The sequence below is a fragment of the Rhineura floridana genome, chromosome 3 (genome assembly GCF_030035675.1).
Source record: "Rhineura floridana isolate rRhiFlo1 chromosome 3, rRhiFlo1.hap2, whole genome shotgun sequence".
Taxonomy (NCBI): Eukaryota; Metazoa; Chordata; class Lepidosauria; order Squamata; family Rhineuridae; genus Rhineura; species Rhineura floridana.
In genome coordinates, this window is record NC_084482.1 from 232,047,199 (window position 1) to 232,064,633 (window position 17,435).

Genomic DNA, 17,435 nt, shown 5'->3' on the forward strand with positions numbered 1-17,435 from the left:
TAATGTTTAGTGCATTCCAATTCCTGTCAGCCCCTGCGTGATTGATGCAATCCCAGTGGTCTTGGTTTTTTTCACGAGCTCCGCCAGCGAGTGGGAATGAATTTCTGTTCACTCAATGATGTTGACAACACTATGGGGATATAGTGTGCTCACCTTCACCTTGTTTTCACCTTGTTTCTTTTAAGGGGAGCCTGGTCCACGGCCAGAGACTGGTCCTGTATCTGAAGGACAAGAGAAAGTCAGGTGTTGTTGAACGATTGCATAGAGGAATTCCAAGTGGGGTCATTCCCATTTCCCCCTGCAGAACTTGAAAAGATACTGAAGACCTGCTCTTTGGCCTCCAAGAGGTCTTCGCTATCTTTAGCGGTTGGGCAGGGTAAAGTTGGAATTCCACCGTCTGGTTTTTCTGTATGCACTCCAGAAACAACACCTGCACTTGCCCGACTTTCTCTTCTCCTTCAGATACAGGATCTGTCTCGGGCCAAGGAGCAGCCAACCCCACTTTTCTCACAAATAGTGATATAACATGGGATGTGGTTCTGTGCGTGCACATTTTTCGCTGGGGAGCATTCACCCACAATGTAAGCAGCAATGTACCCGGCAAAGCATTACATGTGCCACCACAGCAGAATGCTCACGATGATGCACCTGGCATTTTGGATGGTTGGTGCATAGGGCTAGATGGTTGGTGTGTTGGATGGTTGGTGTGTTGTTTTCTCCACGTGTTAAATGAGGCGTTCCTTTTTTCAAATGAAGTTTTACTTTCACTGATTAAAAAACCTGAGCACCACAAATTATAACAGTTTAGACAGTATCATAAACAAAGACAACATATATGCTCTAATAAAAGTTACTCATGTTGTTATTCATACCAAAACAACCTGGAATGGCCATTGTGAGAGGGGTCCCAAGTGGGAGTTATACCGTAGCTGGGATGAGAACGGTAAACAACGTGAGCTGGCAGGGCACACAGAAACACCAGAAATGTAAACAAAACACAGGTTCTTGATGCACAGAGGCATAGTCAGAACCAGTGCAACACAAAGTTACTAACTAAACTTAACACAGAGTCTCCCCCCTTTACTTAAAGCAAGTTAAATTGCATGGCACCAAAGGCAGTCTTCTGCAAATCTTGGCCTAGGGTCAACATGTTAAGAGCCGGCAGACCAAACAATATTAAAGAACCTTGAAGGAGCCAAAGCATGGCTCGTTGCAGAGCAAGGTTCACACTTCTCCGACCAAGTGCAGTGGAAGAGGTTGTGGAGATAACATTCTGGAATTATGTGTGGCAACTGACCAGCTCGCTCATCATCCAGGAAAGGCATGTGCAAAAAAAAGGAAAAGTCTGTCTCTCTGGCCGGTTCTGAATTGTAAAATTTTAACGGTGGACAGGAGCCTGCCTTGCCACTGCTTGTGCTCTATAAAATGAGTCCTCAATCACTTTCAACCTCTGGTCGAGTCCAGCAACCCACATGTGCTGCATTTGTGTCATGACGTCCTCGAGGGCCTTTACTCGGGTCTCCAACTGCTGTGCTGTCAAAGCAATGGAAGCATTAGCCGTCAATGGTCCACTAATGCACAGTGCCTACAGCTCCCATTCATAGGGACATCATGGACTTAGGTTGCTTGTGTGCTGTGTTAATGTCAGGGAAATTTGCTGAACCCACACCTTTGGCAATATAAACTAAACTCACCTAGAGTGAAAAATTTGCTCTCAATGACTTGTGTTCTGCAGATGACATCCGCAAGAACTGTGGTCTGTGTTGATCCTGTCACCGTCTCCGTTTGTGTACAGATGTCAACATACCACACTGGTTGCTTCGGGCTGTCTGGTGGGCATTCCCCTGCAATGTAAGCAATACAGAGACCATCATTTAATGTCGCAACCAGCCAGCATTCATTCAATGCTATGCATTGTGTTTCGTATGATTTGTTGCTAGGTATCCTTAACGATACTAGCAAAGAATGGCAAGCCAAATATGTCTTTGGTATGCATGTATTCCCAAGGTTTTTAGGGGAAGAGTCATTATGTTTAGGTTTCACATTTCCGTCCACTGCATCAACTCCATAGACGCTTGGTTTTGGCTTCAGCGCTTCCAACAGCTGCACAATGCCAATGGTCATTGTGCAGCAGTGTTATTTGTGGGACAACAGTGCCCCTTTGCCCTATGCACATCTCCCCTGGCCGAAGTTGTGGCATGCCATTTCCCCATACATCAAAACAGTGTTTAGGGTATGTTTGGGTGGACCATGCAACCCTGGAGAATTACACAGGAATTGCAAGCACCACAGTGTGGCCTTCAAGCCATGGCTTCCGTGCCACAGTCCCAAAGGAACTGTTACCCATTGCACTTTTTGGTGTGTTACGTGTTTCCGTGCTGTCACCCCTCCTTTTTTGGGATTCTTCTGTTTCGTCAGCCCCACCCGTGCTACAATGTTTTGACATCAGGATGTCAGCAAATTGGCCTACCAGAAGAAGAGTCCCCCTCTTGAGCACGCTGGTGCTCTTCACGTTGTGCTTCCTGCACCTCCTCTTCCGAGGACAATTGCTCTGGTTGTGGATGCACTGTGGGTTGAGAGGGCAATTGTTAATGCACTTAGGAATTAAACCTGCCATTACATCACATGTATATCTCCTAGTGCTGTGCACAGCAGCAGGTAACCAACCCCAAGATAAATACTGTTCGATCATTCACTGTGTGGCCACACAATAGAAATTTGTTATGAATGGCAGTTCTCAACGCATGAGCCTGTCACAAATATCCAAAGCAGCGCAGGGGACATTATTGCAGAGAGTGCTACAGAAGCAGATAAATAAGTGTGCTTACCAGCCGGCCGCCGATCCACCCACGAAGGACGCCCCCCTTCCTTCCACAAGCAGTAAAGCTGTTTGAAATACGGTGGTCTTTTCTGCGGTGGGGGAGGCCCTTGGAATTTTTCCATTGCAGCAAAAAAGTCTGCTTTCAGTCTCTTGAACCGCGAACGCACCTGTGCTGCTGTGCGCACATACCCAGCGTCCCCCAGCTGACGTGCCACCGAACGAAAAATTGGAGCTGTCAGAAGGGGGGTGCTCCCCATAAGTCGCACCGCTTTCCTACAATTCTTGAGGAAAGAAAGCATGAGGAGGATCTCGTTGGGGCGCCAATACCTCCCCTTGCGAATGGCAGCGAGCGGCATTGCTTCCCGGGTGTTGGCTGTGCAGGAAGACAGGAGAAAGTTTGCGGAGAGTTTCACAGACTTTCAGGGAGTGTTCAGTGTTGGGTGTCCTAACCAACAAACACACATGTTTGCATTGCTAAGCATGTGGGCTCCTCCTGAGAGGAAGGGCGGGATATAAATTAAATAATAAATAAGTAAATCTACCTGCTGAGGTCTCCTCCTCTTCTTTGGGTTCCTGCATCACCGGATCTTCTTCTTCCCAACAGGAAATGAGGTCTGGTTCTTTAAAAAAAAAAAAGGAAATCAGGCAAGATTAGTTATTTTTGACCACAAAGTATTTGGGCATTCCAAATCAAATCTGAACGCTCAAAACATTCTGAACGAGAGCAAAGGGGTGAAGCCTTGCCAACAGCCCGCAACTCGGGCCACATGCTTTGAGCGCTGTAGAGCCAGCATTTCTGTGGAGTTCTCGTCCCTTTCAAGTGAAACAAGCCCAGACGTTGTTACGCTTTCCAAGTTTGTTGAAAGCTTTTTGTCCTCCCCCTCCCAAGAATTCTTAATTACTGTTTTTATGATCCTTATTAGGTCTTATATTCTGTTTATATATATATATTATTTTTCCAGTGAAGTTTGGCTTTTATTGGAAATTGTCAGCTCCTGTGTGGAAGAAGTTCCTCAAAAAGAAAATGGAAATGGACTGCCTTCAAATAGATCCCAACTTATGGCAACCTTATGAATAGGGTTTTCATGTTAAGGGGTATTCAGAGGTGGTTTACCATTGCCTTCCTCGAAAAGTGAGCTATACATTTTTAAATAAACCAATAAATATGCTGTAGAATGATTCTTGGGTTAAAAACAGGTTCATATAAAAACCTGTGCAAAACCTGAGCTGTGTAGCTTTGCCAGATAATATCTGTGCTGATAAGCTTCTAGCTCCATTTGATGCAGGGCTTAATGAGAAGCAAGACCCACTTTTGTTCAGAGGGGCTCATTTTTACAATTAATGCTGAATTTGGCTTCAGGCAGGTGCAGCCTTGCAAGATCTCAGCTGCATGACTGCGAGACAGGGACCCTCTTGCAGAGCATGCATGGCCTCGCTTTTACTTTGGGCTTCAAGGAAATAAAATCCAAGAGCTGGAGAAGGAGGTATAAAGACGCCCTCTTCGACTGTCTGCCCCCTTTCTTAAAGGAAGGACCAGCCATCAAGTAGTCTGCAGGATCCACAACCAGAAAAAGGAGTCTGTGGTTCAAATAGTCCCTGACAACGAAAGCGAGTAACCCAATCTACACACACCACAGAGAATGGGAAGAATCTGGTGCCGCTGCAAGTATTACCTATTCAAAGTTTAATAGTCTTTAACTTGGAAATTAAGTGCCAGATAAACATGTTTGGGACAGAAGAGTTAGGTTTGAATGTTTGGGGCTCCTGCATTCCAAAATTTACCACTGCACCTCTTCTTAAGATCAATGGTCCACAGTCCTGCCCAGAATCCTGGGTGGGATGGGACCATTTCTTCCTTCGCAACTCAAGGTCTGTGGATGAAGAGAAACTCCGAGAAATGAGATGTTGTGTCCACAAAGGGCCCCACAGCACTACCTGCTGATGTCTCCGCCTCCTCTTCTTTGAGACCCTGGACAAGTGGATCTTCTTCTCCTCCTCTTTCCCAACAGGAAATGAAGCCTAGCTCTTTCAAGGAAACACACAAGTTACTTTCGGTACTAGCTGGGTCTCCTTCAGACTGTCAGGATCTGGAAGCCAAGCCAGATATTTTAATTTTGGGAATCTCTCAGTGGACGGAAGGGGAACTTCAACCTGATGGCCAACCTTCCTCTTTATAGCATGAGATGAGCTTGATCAAACCAAAGGCCTGTCTAGTCCACCATCTCCACAGGGCCTGAATCGATGTGTATGGGAATCCCACAATCAGTCCTAATAATACTAATAAAATTTATATCCTGTCCTTCCTTCCAAAGGGAATCCAGGGGGGCAAAAAAATGATGACGCACCGAAATCACCTTTAAAACAAAACATCTTCTAAAAAAACAAGGACAGAAGGCTACAGCCATCATGACTTTTAGCCCTTGAGAGCCTTCTCTTCCACGCATCTATCCAGCTTCCTTTTTCAAGCCATCCGAGATGTCCACCAGGAGAACTCACAGCCTGATGAGCGACTCTCCCCTGGATGACATTACTCAGGAACAGAAAAATGCTTCGATCCCCAGACCAAAAGAGGCTCCACAGCACAGCTAAGCACCAACCTGCTGAGGTCTCCTCCTCTTCTTCTTTGCGGACCTGGATAAACAGACTTTCTTCTTCCTTACAGGAAGCGAGGTCTCGTTCTTTCAAGGAAACAGACAAGATGAGTTAAATGTAACAACAACATAAAAAGTTAGGGATTCCATATCCAACCATTTCTACAACCTCGAATCTAAGAGGAGGAAGCATTTTGATTTTTAATTCTGGGAGCGGGATAGGAAGAACCACATTTAGAATCGAGGTAAAAGGATGAGAACTCTTGCCACTGTGGGTGTAAATTACCCCAATAAATGTTGCACCCATTCAGAAGTAAGCCCCACCCAGTCCAATGGGACACCCTGCCAGGTAAGTGCGTTTGCATTTGCAGATTATATTATACCAGGTGTGGGGATCCTGTGGCCCTCCAGATGCTGCTGAACTCCCATCACCCCTAATCATTGGCCATCCTTGCAGGAGCTGATGGAATCTGCAGTTCAGTGCTATTAAATTAAACATACATGTAACTGGCCAATTGCCAAGAAAATCCAACACGGTCACATTTGACTTCAAAAGAGGAAACTTCACAAAAATGAGGGGATTGGTAAAAAGAAAGCTGAAAAACAAAGTCCAGAGGGTCACATCACTCGAAAATGCTTGGAAGTTGTTTAAAAACACTATATTAGAAGCTCAACTGGAGTGCATACCGCAGATCAGAAAAGGTACCGCCAGGGCCAAGAAGATGCCAGCATGGTTAACGAGCAAAGTCAAGGAAGCTCTTAGAGGCAAAAAGTCTTCCTTCAGAAAATGGAAGTCTTGTCCAAATGAAGAAAATAAAAAAGAACACAAACTCTGGCAAAAGAAATGCAAGAAGACAATAAGGGATGCTAAAAAAGAATTTGAGGAGCACATTGCTAAGAACATAAAAACCAACAACAAAAAATTCTATAAATACATTCAAAGCAGGAGACCATCTAGGGAGACAATTGGACCCTTGGATGATAAGGGAGTCAAAGGTGTACTAAAGAACGATAAGGAGATTGCAGAGAAGCTAAATGAATTCTTTGCATCTGTCTTCACAGTGGAAGATATAGGGCAGATCCCTGAACCTGAACTAACATTTGCAGGAAGGGATTCTGAGGAACTGAGACAAATAGTGGTAACGAGAGAGGAAGTTCTAAGCTTAATGGACAATATAAAAACTGACAAATCACCGGGCCCGGATGGCATCCACCCGAGAGTTCTCAAAGAACTCAAAGGTGAAATTGCTGATCTGCTAACTAAAATATGTAACTTGTCCCTTGGGTCCTCCTCCGTGCCTGAGGACTGGAAAGTGGCAAATGTAACGTCAATCTTCAAAAAGGGATCCAGAGGGGATCCTGGAAATTACAGGACAGTTAGCTTAACTTCTGTCCCTGGAAAACTTGTAGAAAGTATTATTAAAGCTAGATTAACTAAGCACATAGAAGAACAAGCCTTGCTGAAGCAGAGCCAGCATGGCTTCTGCAAGGGAAAGTCCTGTCTCAGTAACCTATTAGAATTCTTTGAGAGTGTCAACAAGCATATAGATAGAGGTGATCCAGTGGACATAGTGTACATAGACTTTCAAAAAGCGTTTGACAAGGTACCTCACCAAAGACTTCTGAGGAAGCTTAGCAGTCATGGAATAAGAGGAGAGGTCCTCTTGTGGATAAGGAATTGGTTAAGAAGCAGAAAGCAGAGAGTAGGAATAAACAGACAGTTCTCCCAATGGAGGGCTGTAGAAAGTGGAGTCCCTCAAGGATCGGTATTGGGACCTGTACTTTTCAACTTGTTCATTAATGACCTAGAATTAGGAGTGAGCAGTGAAGTGGCCAAGTTTGCTGACAACACTAAATTGTTCAGGGTTGTTAAAACAAAAAGGGATTGCGAAGAGCTCCAAAAAGACCTCTCCAAACTGAGTGAATGGGCAGAAAAATGGTCAATATAAACAAGTGTAAAATTATGCATATTGGAGCAAAAAATCTTAATTTCACATATACGCTCATGGGGTCTGAACTGGCGATGACCGACCAGGAGAGAGACCTCGGGGTTGTAGTGGACAGCACGATGAAAATGTCGACCCAGTGTGCGGCAGCTGTGAAAAAGGCAAATTCCATGCTAGCAATAATTAGGAAAGGTATTGAAAATAAAACAGCCGATATCACAATGCCGTTGTATAAATCTATGGTGCGGCCGCATTTGGAATACTGTGTACAGTTCTGGTCGCCTCATCTCAAAAAGGATATCATAGAGTTGGAAAAGGTTCAGAACAGGGCAACCAGAATGATCAAGGGGATGGAGCGACTCCCTTACGAGGAAAGGTTGCAGCATTTGGGGCTTTTTAGTTTAGAGAAAAGGCGGGTCAGAGGAGACATGATAGAAGTGTATAAAATTATGCATGGCATTGAGAAAGTGGATAGAGAAAAGTTCTTCTCCCTCTCTCATAATACTAGAACTCGTGGACATTCAAAGAAGCTGAATGTTGGAAGATTCAGGACAGACAAAAGGAAATACTTCTTTACTCAGCGCATAGTTAAACTATGGAATTTGCTCCCACAAGATGCAGTAATGGCCACCAGCTTGGACGGCTTTAAAAGAAGATTAGACAAATTCATGGAGGACAGGGCTATCAATGGCTACTAGCCATGATGGCTGTGCTGTGCCACCCTAGTCAGAGGCAGCATGCTTCTGAAAACCAGTTGCCGGAAGCCTCAGGAGGGGAGAGTGTTCTTGCACTCGGGTCCTGCTTGCGGGCTCCCCCCAGGCACCTGGTTGGCCACTGTGAGAACAGGATGCTGCACTAGATGGGCCACTGGCCTGATTCAGCAGGCTCTTCTTATGTTCTTAAAGGTTCCCCTCCTCTTTTTAGGGGGTTGCCATATTATTTTATATTAAAGGGCTGGGGCCAAGGGGAGGAGGGGTGTGGTCTGAGGAGGAAAGGGAGGGAATAAGGGCCTCATTGATACCCTGTCCCCAAGACACCCCCCCCAAAAAAAGCCTGGAGCCAGCCTGGCCCACAGGCGCCAACTAGACACACAGGGAGGCCCTCAAGCCAGAGAGAAAGCACATCTCCTGCTGCTCTTCCCCTGATTCTGGAGGTGGCCTATAAACATCAGGACTGGTGGCCCTTGAGAGCCGTCTCTTCCATGCATTTATTTATTCATTTAGATTTATATCCCGCCCTTCCTCCCAGTAGAAGCCCAGGGTGGCAAGCGAAAACACTAAAAACACTCTCAAACACATCATTAAAAACACGGTTTTAAATATATTAAAACAAAAACATCTTAAAAAGTAATTCCAACAGACACAGACTGGGGATGAAGCCATTTTCCTTAGCCCCTTTTAAAACCATCCGAGATGTCCACCAGGAGAATTCACAGCCTGATGGGTGACTCTCCCCTGGATGATATTACTCAGGAACAGAAAAAAGCTTCAATTCCCAGACCAAAAGGGGCCCCACAGCACAGCTAAGCACCGACCTGCTGAGGTCTCCTCCTCTTTGGGAACCTGAATAAGAAGATCCTCTCCGTCTTCCAAACAGGAATTCAGCTCCGATTCTTCCAAGGAAACAGACAGGACTAGTTACTTTTGACCACAAGATATTCAGCCATTCCAAGTCAAGCCATTTGTAGCTAAGAGGAGGGTTTGTTTGGAACATGTTAACTCCTGCACCCTCTGAAGAGGACAGGGCCGTGTGGTCCCAGCAGGGTCAGCCTGGCACTTGGGAACATGCGCTCACTGGATATGACACCCAACCTGAACTGCCTGTTGGGGAGGGCACGGTGGAACTCAGCCAACCCAGCTGTTTTCATTTGGACAACATCATCTCGTCACAAAGAGAGTGAAAAACAGCCCTGAGAGCTCCACCCTCCTCCTCCTCCTCCGCCTCCAAAAGGGAGCCAAGGCTGCGCTTCACATTTACACTTCTGGAGGAAACCTTTCTCCATGGAGATTAAGAGTGAAGCCACCGCAAGATATTCATGTAGCCAGAAATGCTCCCATAAGCTTTTCAGTGACGTAGCTTGAGAATGTATATGATGCAAATATCAATGCTGGCGTCGGGAAGAGACAGAAAAGGGCCAGAGTATATGGTTTGGATCTCTGGAAGGGAAATGATGGTGTGTTGCGTATAAATAAATGCTCCCTTCCTAAATGCATTTTCTCTGAAAAACGTCCTATTGATTTTGAGGAATCAACTCTGACGCAAGCATGTTTGGGATGGCAGCTTAATTTTAACTTCCAGTTTATGATTCAGTATAATTTGCATATCGAAAGGGCTCCAGCAATGGGGGTGGTGGGTGGGGTTATGAGAAATTTGTCAGAAAGAGTGTTTCTCCCCCCACCCCCTACCCCCCATAATCCATCTATGGTACCAACCATGCAGATGCTGAATTAGACAAAATAGGCAAAACCACATAAAGTGAAGGTCTAAGTCATGGTATGATTCTGAAAAATATATGTAGAAATGAATGATGGAAAATATATTCTATGGCTGAGAACACAATAATGTCCAATTTCTAATTCACCTGCAATTTACCACACAGAGTGTGATGTGAACTGCTAGCTCTGTAGACAAGATGTACAGACACTCCCAATGACAACACAGCAATAAAAGGCAGAGGTGTGCTAATACAGAAATATAAAATGCAAGGATAAAATGCACAACACATCTCAAATAATTTGCCAAACACATTTCGACTTGAAACAAGTCTTCTTCAGTGGCATCTATATGCACAGCTTCTCCAGAGAATCTTCCTCAACCAAAACACACAACAATATGTGGAATGCAGCAACATTCTTGCAGAAACTGCACTAGGGCTGTCTTGGGAACTGGCAAGGACTTCGACTCCGATGTGTGGGGATAGGATCCAGGCAGGCACCAGCCCTGCTCACAGACTAAGCACAGGGGTGCCTAGGCCCCAAAGGCAAACACTGGACAGAGGGAGGGAGAGAGGACTCTCCCAAGCTCCAAGGGAGCAGCAATTCCCACTGTGGAGTTTGGACTACAGCTCCCAGAATCCCTAGTGAGAAACTGACTTTCCACTCCATGCATCATTGGTACAAATGGCCTTCAACATCTATCAGTCATGAAAATGTGTCTCCTTACTGAAAGAGGCTCCAATCTCATAATTCTCCTCCATGGCTTCCCTGCGCGGATCGCTTTGGCCCGGATCCAGGAGATCCACTCCTCCTCCGTGAAATGCACAGCTGCTGCCTCCTCCTCCTCCTCAAAGTTCACCAGACCCTGGAAGAAGAACATGCCCTCTGCTCAAGAGACGGCCTCTTCCGCACAGACCATTGCGTCCAGCTTGAAAGGGGAAGGGCAACAGGGTGCGCTTCAATCACTCACAGCACTCAAAGCGCTCCTCCCACATGTCAAAGTTGGATCCTGAGGGGAGGGTCCAGTAAGGATCTGGCCCACAGACCCAGAAAGGGTTCCCACAGCTGGTTTTGAGACTGGAGGGCTGTGGACGCCGTAAGCAGAAAGGGCATTTACCTTGGCCCATTCCCCAAAAGAGCAAAACTTTAGGATCAAATCCAGAACTTCTCAACACGGCCATTTAGGTGAAGGACATCTGCCTTGCATGCAAAAAGTCCTGGGTTCAATTCTCAGCAGCATCTCCAGGCAGGGCAAGGAAAGGCTCCCTGCTTGAAACCCAGGACAGCAGCTGCCAGTCAGTGTAGACAATACTGAGCTAGGTGGACCAAGTCAATATAAGGCACCTTCCTCTGTTTCCATGAAGCTCACAAAAACACAGCCAACTTTCAAAAATATCATCCCTGGCCACTCTTCCCAATTCCTCAAGTAAATGACTTTCTGATCATTTAATTTCTAATGAAATAAAACTGGCCTCTTTTCTAAAGTGAGCAGCTGGGGTGCAAAGCGGGAGGCTGACACCACTCTTGCCTACCTTGCAGGGCTGCAGTTTGGACGACTGAGATGAGCTTATTTGCTGGCCACACATGTTTATTCAGACCTTCCTCCAAGGGCCACAGAGTGGGAAATGGGGGCTGATTTCCCCCTCCTCAACCTTCAGGAGCAGCAACAATGTTGTAAGGTCAGAAAGGCAGGGAGATAATGATTGTGCTGGGGTGGTGGTGGTGGTGGGGTGTGTGTGTGTGTGTGTGTGTGTGAGAGAGAGAGAGAGAGAGACAGAGACAGACAGACAGACAGAGAGAGACAGAGAGACAGAGACAGAGTATCTACAATGGGGGGGTAAGGTTTGAGGAGATCCCAAGAAGGGGCAAAGTGCATTTGCGGGAGAGGGTAAGCACTGAGCTGGGGGTTTGACTGGATGGTCTTACAGGTCCCTTCCAACTCTATGATTCTACAAAAAGCATGTTTCCTCCCAGGAACTACCGCAGTGAAGAAATGGGCTCACAGAAACACACTGTGGACAGAATGAACAATAAAACAGCCCCGTTTGTATGTGGGGAAAATACTGCTTACTTATTTCCTTGCTTACTCTTTTTATTTGGTCTGCTTTCTCGTCCAAGGTGTTTGGGGGGGCAGGACCAGCTCCAGGCATGCGGGGGCCCTTGGGCATCAGCTTACCCTGACCCCCCTAGTGGCTGGGTGGGTGTGCACATGCATGCACATACGCGTCCCCCGCACGCTCCGCCCCGGCCCCCTACCAGTATAGTCTTTACCATTGCCCTTAATGAAGATGGTGGCCGTGGTTTCCCTAAGGGGAAATGAAGCCTCCGCCGCCATCTTTGTTGATGGCACACGTGTGTGCGATGGAAGCGCTGCAGCTGTCCGGCCCCCAATGTTGCAGCTGGGTTGCATGCAAGCGACTTCCCCCCCATGAATTCCCAGGGGAGATGTGGGGGGGAGGCTCTCCCCCTCTTTCCACCCCCAAAGGCAAACTCCTGACCCTTTCTCACCCCCACTGCTGCACTTCTTCCTTTCTCTTGCGTCCTCGCCACGATTCAGCCTTCCTCCTCCTCCTCTTAGGAAATTAATCAAGCCTGTTTGCTTCCTTGCTTCACTGTTGTCTCCCTCCCTCCCATTTGCATGACCACATCCTGCCTCTCTAGCAAACAAAGCTCAGTTCCTTTCCCCTCTGGAGGACTGAATGCCAGGCGCGCTCTGGGCCAACGTCTTGCAGGCTCTGCCCCTGGGGCAAATCCAGGGCGCAGGCGCGGAGGTTCCTGCTACGCCCTGTTGCCAAAGCGCTTTTTGCAAACAGCATTTAATGAGATGTGACTTAAGCTCTTTCCACACTTTAAAGTACCTGCAGAAGGTAAATGAACATCTTGTACAGTGAAGTGAACGCTGTAAGTCATTTAAGTCAATTTATATTTATTTTCTTGATTTTTATTATGAATCAGTAAACAAAGCAGTGGAAGAAAACAAAAACAAAAAAGGACAGAAGAGAAATACAGAAATACCCGAGACAACCATTGCCCCAACCCCCTCCCTCTGCATTATACTAGAATTTCAACCATCAAATATATTCAAGAGAAATCGATCAAACAAATTCAAGGAAGCCATTCTCTGTTGAGCTGCTGCTGACAATTGACTGTGCAAATCATGTTCTGAAGCGTACACAATACATGTGAGATTTCTTGATTTTTATTAGGCGCTTTTTTCACTGTCCAACTTTCACACCCACACACAGAGATCGGGAATACCATGGTCTGAATGATCCTGACTTTGGTGTTCAGTGATACATCTTTGCATTTGAGGACCTTTTCTAGTTCTTTCACAGCTGCCCTCCCCAGTCCTAGCCTTCTTCTGATTTCTTGACTGTTGTCTCCATTTTGGTTAATGACTGTGCCAAGTTATTGATAATCCTTGACAAGTTCAGTGTCCTCATTGTCAACTGTGAGGTTGCATAAATCTTCTGTTGTCATTACTATGGTCTTTTTGACGTTCAGCTGTAGTCCTGCTTTTGTGCTTTCCTCTTTCACTTTCATCAGCATTCGTTTCAAATCATTACTGGTTTCTGCTAGTAGTAAAACTTCCCAGACTTTGCAACCTTGATGGAGCCCGGCTTCTACGGATAAGTGGTGGGCCTCTAACTACCCACAGCTGGGAAATAAAACTGCCAACTCATAGCTCTAATACAGAAATGAAATGTTAACTTGTTAAGATCCCACATTAACAAATGAAACCCCACAATTCCTTGCTACACAACCATCTTGAATTCAGGTTTTCATGACACTTTGGACACATAATGAGAAGACATGACTCACTCCAAAAGACAAGAGGAAGGCCAAACAAGAGATGGATTGATTCCATAAAGGAAGTCATAGAACTGAACTTACAAGATCTGAACAGGGTGGTTCATGACAGATGCTTTTGGAGGTCACTGATTCATGGGGTCGCCATAAATTGAGAGGTGAGAGAAACCCAGCAGAACCTACACCTTGCTGCTGTGGCCTCCTGCACAACTCCATCTGCAGGCTTCCTCAGGTGTCGACTGCTACTCCCTGCAACAGCAAGAGCTCCCCTTCATAAGAGCCACCTGTAGCCAAGGCTCCAGTGTCAAGTTTCTTTTAACATGTGCCAGGGTAGGAGTAGTCAGGGGCCTGCCACTGAGGTAATATTGGACATAAGAGTGGTGGGAGGCAGACTGGCCGTCACAGGGAAAGGGATATAAGACATCTTTGTGCTTGCATCCCTTCTGGTCCCCCTTCCAACCCTCGGGACACTGGTAGCTATGCTGGGAACTCCCTGGATCTCAATTTGTTTCCGGGCCCAATTGAAAGTGCTGGTTCTGACCTTTAAAGCCCTAAACGGCCCTGGGCCAGTATACTTAAGGGACCGCTTATATCCACATGTTCCTACCCTGGATTTAAGATAATCTGCCTCTGGTCTCCTCTGCGTGCCTGGAATAAAAGATGTTAGACAGACAGGCATGCAGGAGAGAGCTTTTCAGCTGTGGCCCCCAAGCTTTGGAATACCCTACCCCAAGAAGTCCGCTCTGCTCTCTCCCTGTTGGTTTTCTGGAGACTTCTGAAAATGATCTTGTTCTGGATAGTCTTTGGGAGGGACTGAAGGTAGAGTCTGACACTGACTGTATGCCTTCTACCTTAAATTTTACCTTGGTAGTTGCGCTGGAAGGGGCCTATAAGGCCATCAAGTCCAACCACTGGCTCAATGCAGGAATCCAAATCAAAGCATTTCCGACAGATGGCTGTCCAGCTGCCTCTTGAATGCATCCACTGTCAGAGAGCCCACTACCTGTCTAGGTAATTGGTCCCATTGTCATATGACTCTAACAGTTAGAAAGTTTTTCCTGATGTCCAGTCGAAATCTGGCTCCCTGCACCTTGAGCCCATTATTCCATGTCCTGCACTCTGGGACGATTGAGAAGAGATCTTGGCCCTCCTCTGTGTGACAACCTTTCATGTACTTGAAGAGTGCTATCATATCTCCCCTCAGTCTTCTCTTCTCCAGGCTAAACATGCCCAGTTCTTTCAGTCTTGCCTCATAGCGCTTTGTTTCCAGTCCCCTGATCATCCTTGTTGCACTCCTCTGAACCTGTTCCAGATTGTCTGCATCCTTGAAGTGTGGAGACCAGAACTGGAAGCAGTATTCAAGATGGGTTTGTCAAGAAAAAATCCTGTCAAGGTAATCTCATCTCTTTTTTTGATCGGGTCACTAGCTTAGTAGATGGTGGAAATGCTGTAGATGTCATCTATCTAGATTTCAGCAAAGCGTTTGACAAAGTCCCCCACGACCTTTTGATTAGCAAACTCGTCAAATGCGGACTACATGGAAATACTGTCAGGTGGATTCACAACTGGTTGGAAAACCGTACTCAAAGAGTGGTCGTCGGTGGCTCTGCTTCGGGCTGGAAGGAGGTTTTGAGTGGAGTGCCACAGGGTTCTGTCCTGGGGCCGATACTCTTCAACATTTGTATCAATGACTTAGATGGTGGGGTGGAGGGAAGCCTTATGAAGTTTGCGGATGATATGAAACTGGGAGGGATAGCTAACACAATGGAAGACAGGAATAAAATCCAAAGGGACCTGGATAGACTAGGAAATTGGGCTGAGATTAATAAAATGACATTCAATAAAGACAAATGCAGGATTCTGCATTTAGGCCACAAAAACAAAATGCACGGGTACAGGATGGGAAATACCCGGCTTAGCAGTAGTGCGTGTGAGAAGGACCTTGGAATTGTAGTGGATCGCAAGTTGAACACGACCCAGCAGTGTGATGCTGCGGCAAAAAAGGGAAACGCGGTTTGGGGCTGCATAAACAGAGCTATAGTTTCCAGGTCGAGGGAAGTAATAGTCCCACTATATTCTGCATTAGTCAGGCCTCATCTGGAATACTGCGTTCAGTTCTGGGCGCCTCATTTTAAGAAAGATATAGACAAGTTAGAGCGGGTTCAGAAGAGGGCGACGAGGATGATAGCCGGTATGGAGAACAAGTCTTATGAGGAAAGGTTGAAGGAACTTGGCATGTTCAGTCTGGTGAAGAGAAGGCTGAGGGGTGACATGATCGCACTCTTTAAGTACCTGAAGGGCTGTCACATAAAGAAGGGTACAGATTTGTTCTCTGCTGCCCCAGAGGGTAGGACTAGGTCTAATGGTTTTAAGTTGCAGGAGCGTAGATTCAGATTGGACATTATAAGGAACTTCTTGACAGTAAGGGCAGTTCAGCAATGGAACCGACTGCCTAGGGAGGTGGTGGGATCCCCTTCACTGGATGTCTTCAAGCAGAGGCTGGACAGCTATCTGCGGGAGATGCTCTAGCTGTGGATTTCCTGCTGTGAGCAGGGGGTTGGACTTGATGGCCTACAAGCCCCTTCCAACTCTATGATTCTATGATGAGGCTTAACCAGTGCTGAATAGAGGGGAAGTAGTACTTCACTTGATTTGGAAACTATACTTCTGTTAATGCAGCCTAATATAGCATTTGTCTTTTTTGCAGCCACATCACACTGTTGGCTCATATTCAGCTTGTGATCAACGACAATTCCAAGATCCTTCCCACATGTCGTATTGCTGAGCCAAGTATCCCCCATCTTATAACTGTACATTTGGTTTCTTTTTCCTAAGTGTAGAACTTTCCATTTATCCCTGTTGAATTTCATAGTGGCCGCAGTTTCCCTAAGGTACTGAAGCTCCTGCCGCCATCTTAGCTGATGGCAGAGATACGTGCATTTTTAAAAAGAAGGTTTAAGAACATATTAAAAAGCAATTCCAATTTTATGCCTATGGAATGGAAATGGTTAAGCGAAAATTCTACCTGGGACATAGCATCTGTGGCCCAACGAAATGGGGTTTGGTAGGTCCTGCCAAAATTGGGTGAGTTCTGGTTTTTGGGAAACCAGACCAATGGAAAGAAAGGCATACAGGTTGGTGTAAGTAAATGCAAACATCATTGCACCTTGAAGGGACTGGAGAAAAAACCACACCCAGAATCCCATTTTCTGCCAACATTATCATTATTTTCATGCTTCCTGTAACTATTCTATTGATAACACAATCCATTGTTCTGCCTTTACCAATTCTGGTGGTCATCAGGCATGGGACTGTAAATACCTGAACAACTGGGGAGCGTGTTTTCGGAACGGGACTAGCAACCCTCATGATCCATGTGGTGGTGTCCCTTGGTGGGGAATAGCGAGCCCCTACTACCAAAGGTAGTAAGTTCAACCATGGAAAATATGGTCTTTCCCCCTTCCACAAAGACCCACGGGAAGCTCTAGTAGAACATGATTGGTTCTGTGGAGATAAAGCCTATAAAGTATTGCCAAAATATTGGATTGGCTCCTGCTATGTTACTTGGCTTATACCAGCTGTCAGGGTCACTTAGGTACTCCCAGTTAAAAGAATGAGCAACAAGAGAGCCTCACCAATCAGAGAAAAAAGAGAGAAATCAAAACCTGCCCGCCACTCCGCACAATGGGACATAGAAAACCGCAGGCCTTTGATGAGCTCAGTAATAGGGTGGTCTTTCCTGCCATTGGCTGGCACGGCCGCCGTAGGTTCTGGAGTATTGAGGCTTCAATCTGTGGTGGAAATTCTTGCAAATGAGACCAAAGCAGCTCTT

General features: G+C 46.1%; 1 protein-coding gene across 4 annotated transcripts; it reads right to left on the reverse strand.

Annotated features, from left to right (window-relative positions):
* Positions 1-712: 712 nt before the first annotated feature.
* On the reverse strand, positions 713-12,547 carry LOC133381942 (uncharacterized). Of its 4 annotated transcripts, none has more exons than XM_061621558.1 (10): positions 12,302-12,547; positions 10,521-10,658; positions 8,893-8,970; positions 5,419-5,499; positions 4,757-4,846; positions 3,364-3,441; positions 2,829-3,194; positions 2,471-2,566; positions 1,695-1,844; positions 713-1,528 (listed from the first exon to the last, which is right to left on the reverse strand). In XM_061621558.1, the coding sequence occupies exons 2-10, from the start codon at positions 10,552-10,554 to the stop codon at positions 1,434-1,436; spliced, it is 1,068 nt and encodes a 355-aa protein (XP_061477542.1). In that variant the 5' UTR covers positions 10,555-10,658; positions 12,302-12,547; the 3' UTR covers positions 713-1,433. The 4 variants fall into 4 exon arrangements, with proteins under 4 accessions (XP_061477542.1, XP_061477539.1, XP_061477540.1 ...); XM_061621555.1 differs by lacking the exon at positions 12,302-12,547 and adding an exon at positions 11,881-12,034 and having other exon boundaries at positions 720-1,533; XM_061621556.1 differs by lacking the exon at positions 12,302-12,547 and adding an exon at positions 11,865-12,034 and having other exon boundaries at positions 720-1,533.
* Positions 12,548-17,435: the final 4,888 nt, after the last annotated feature.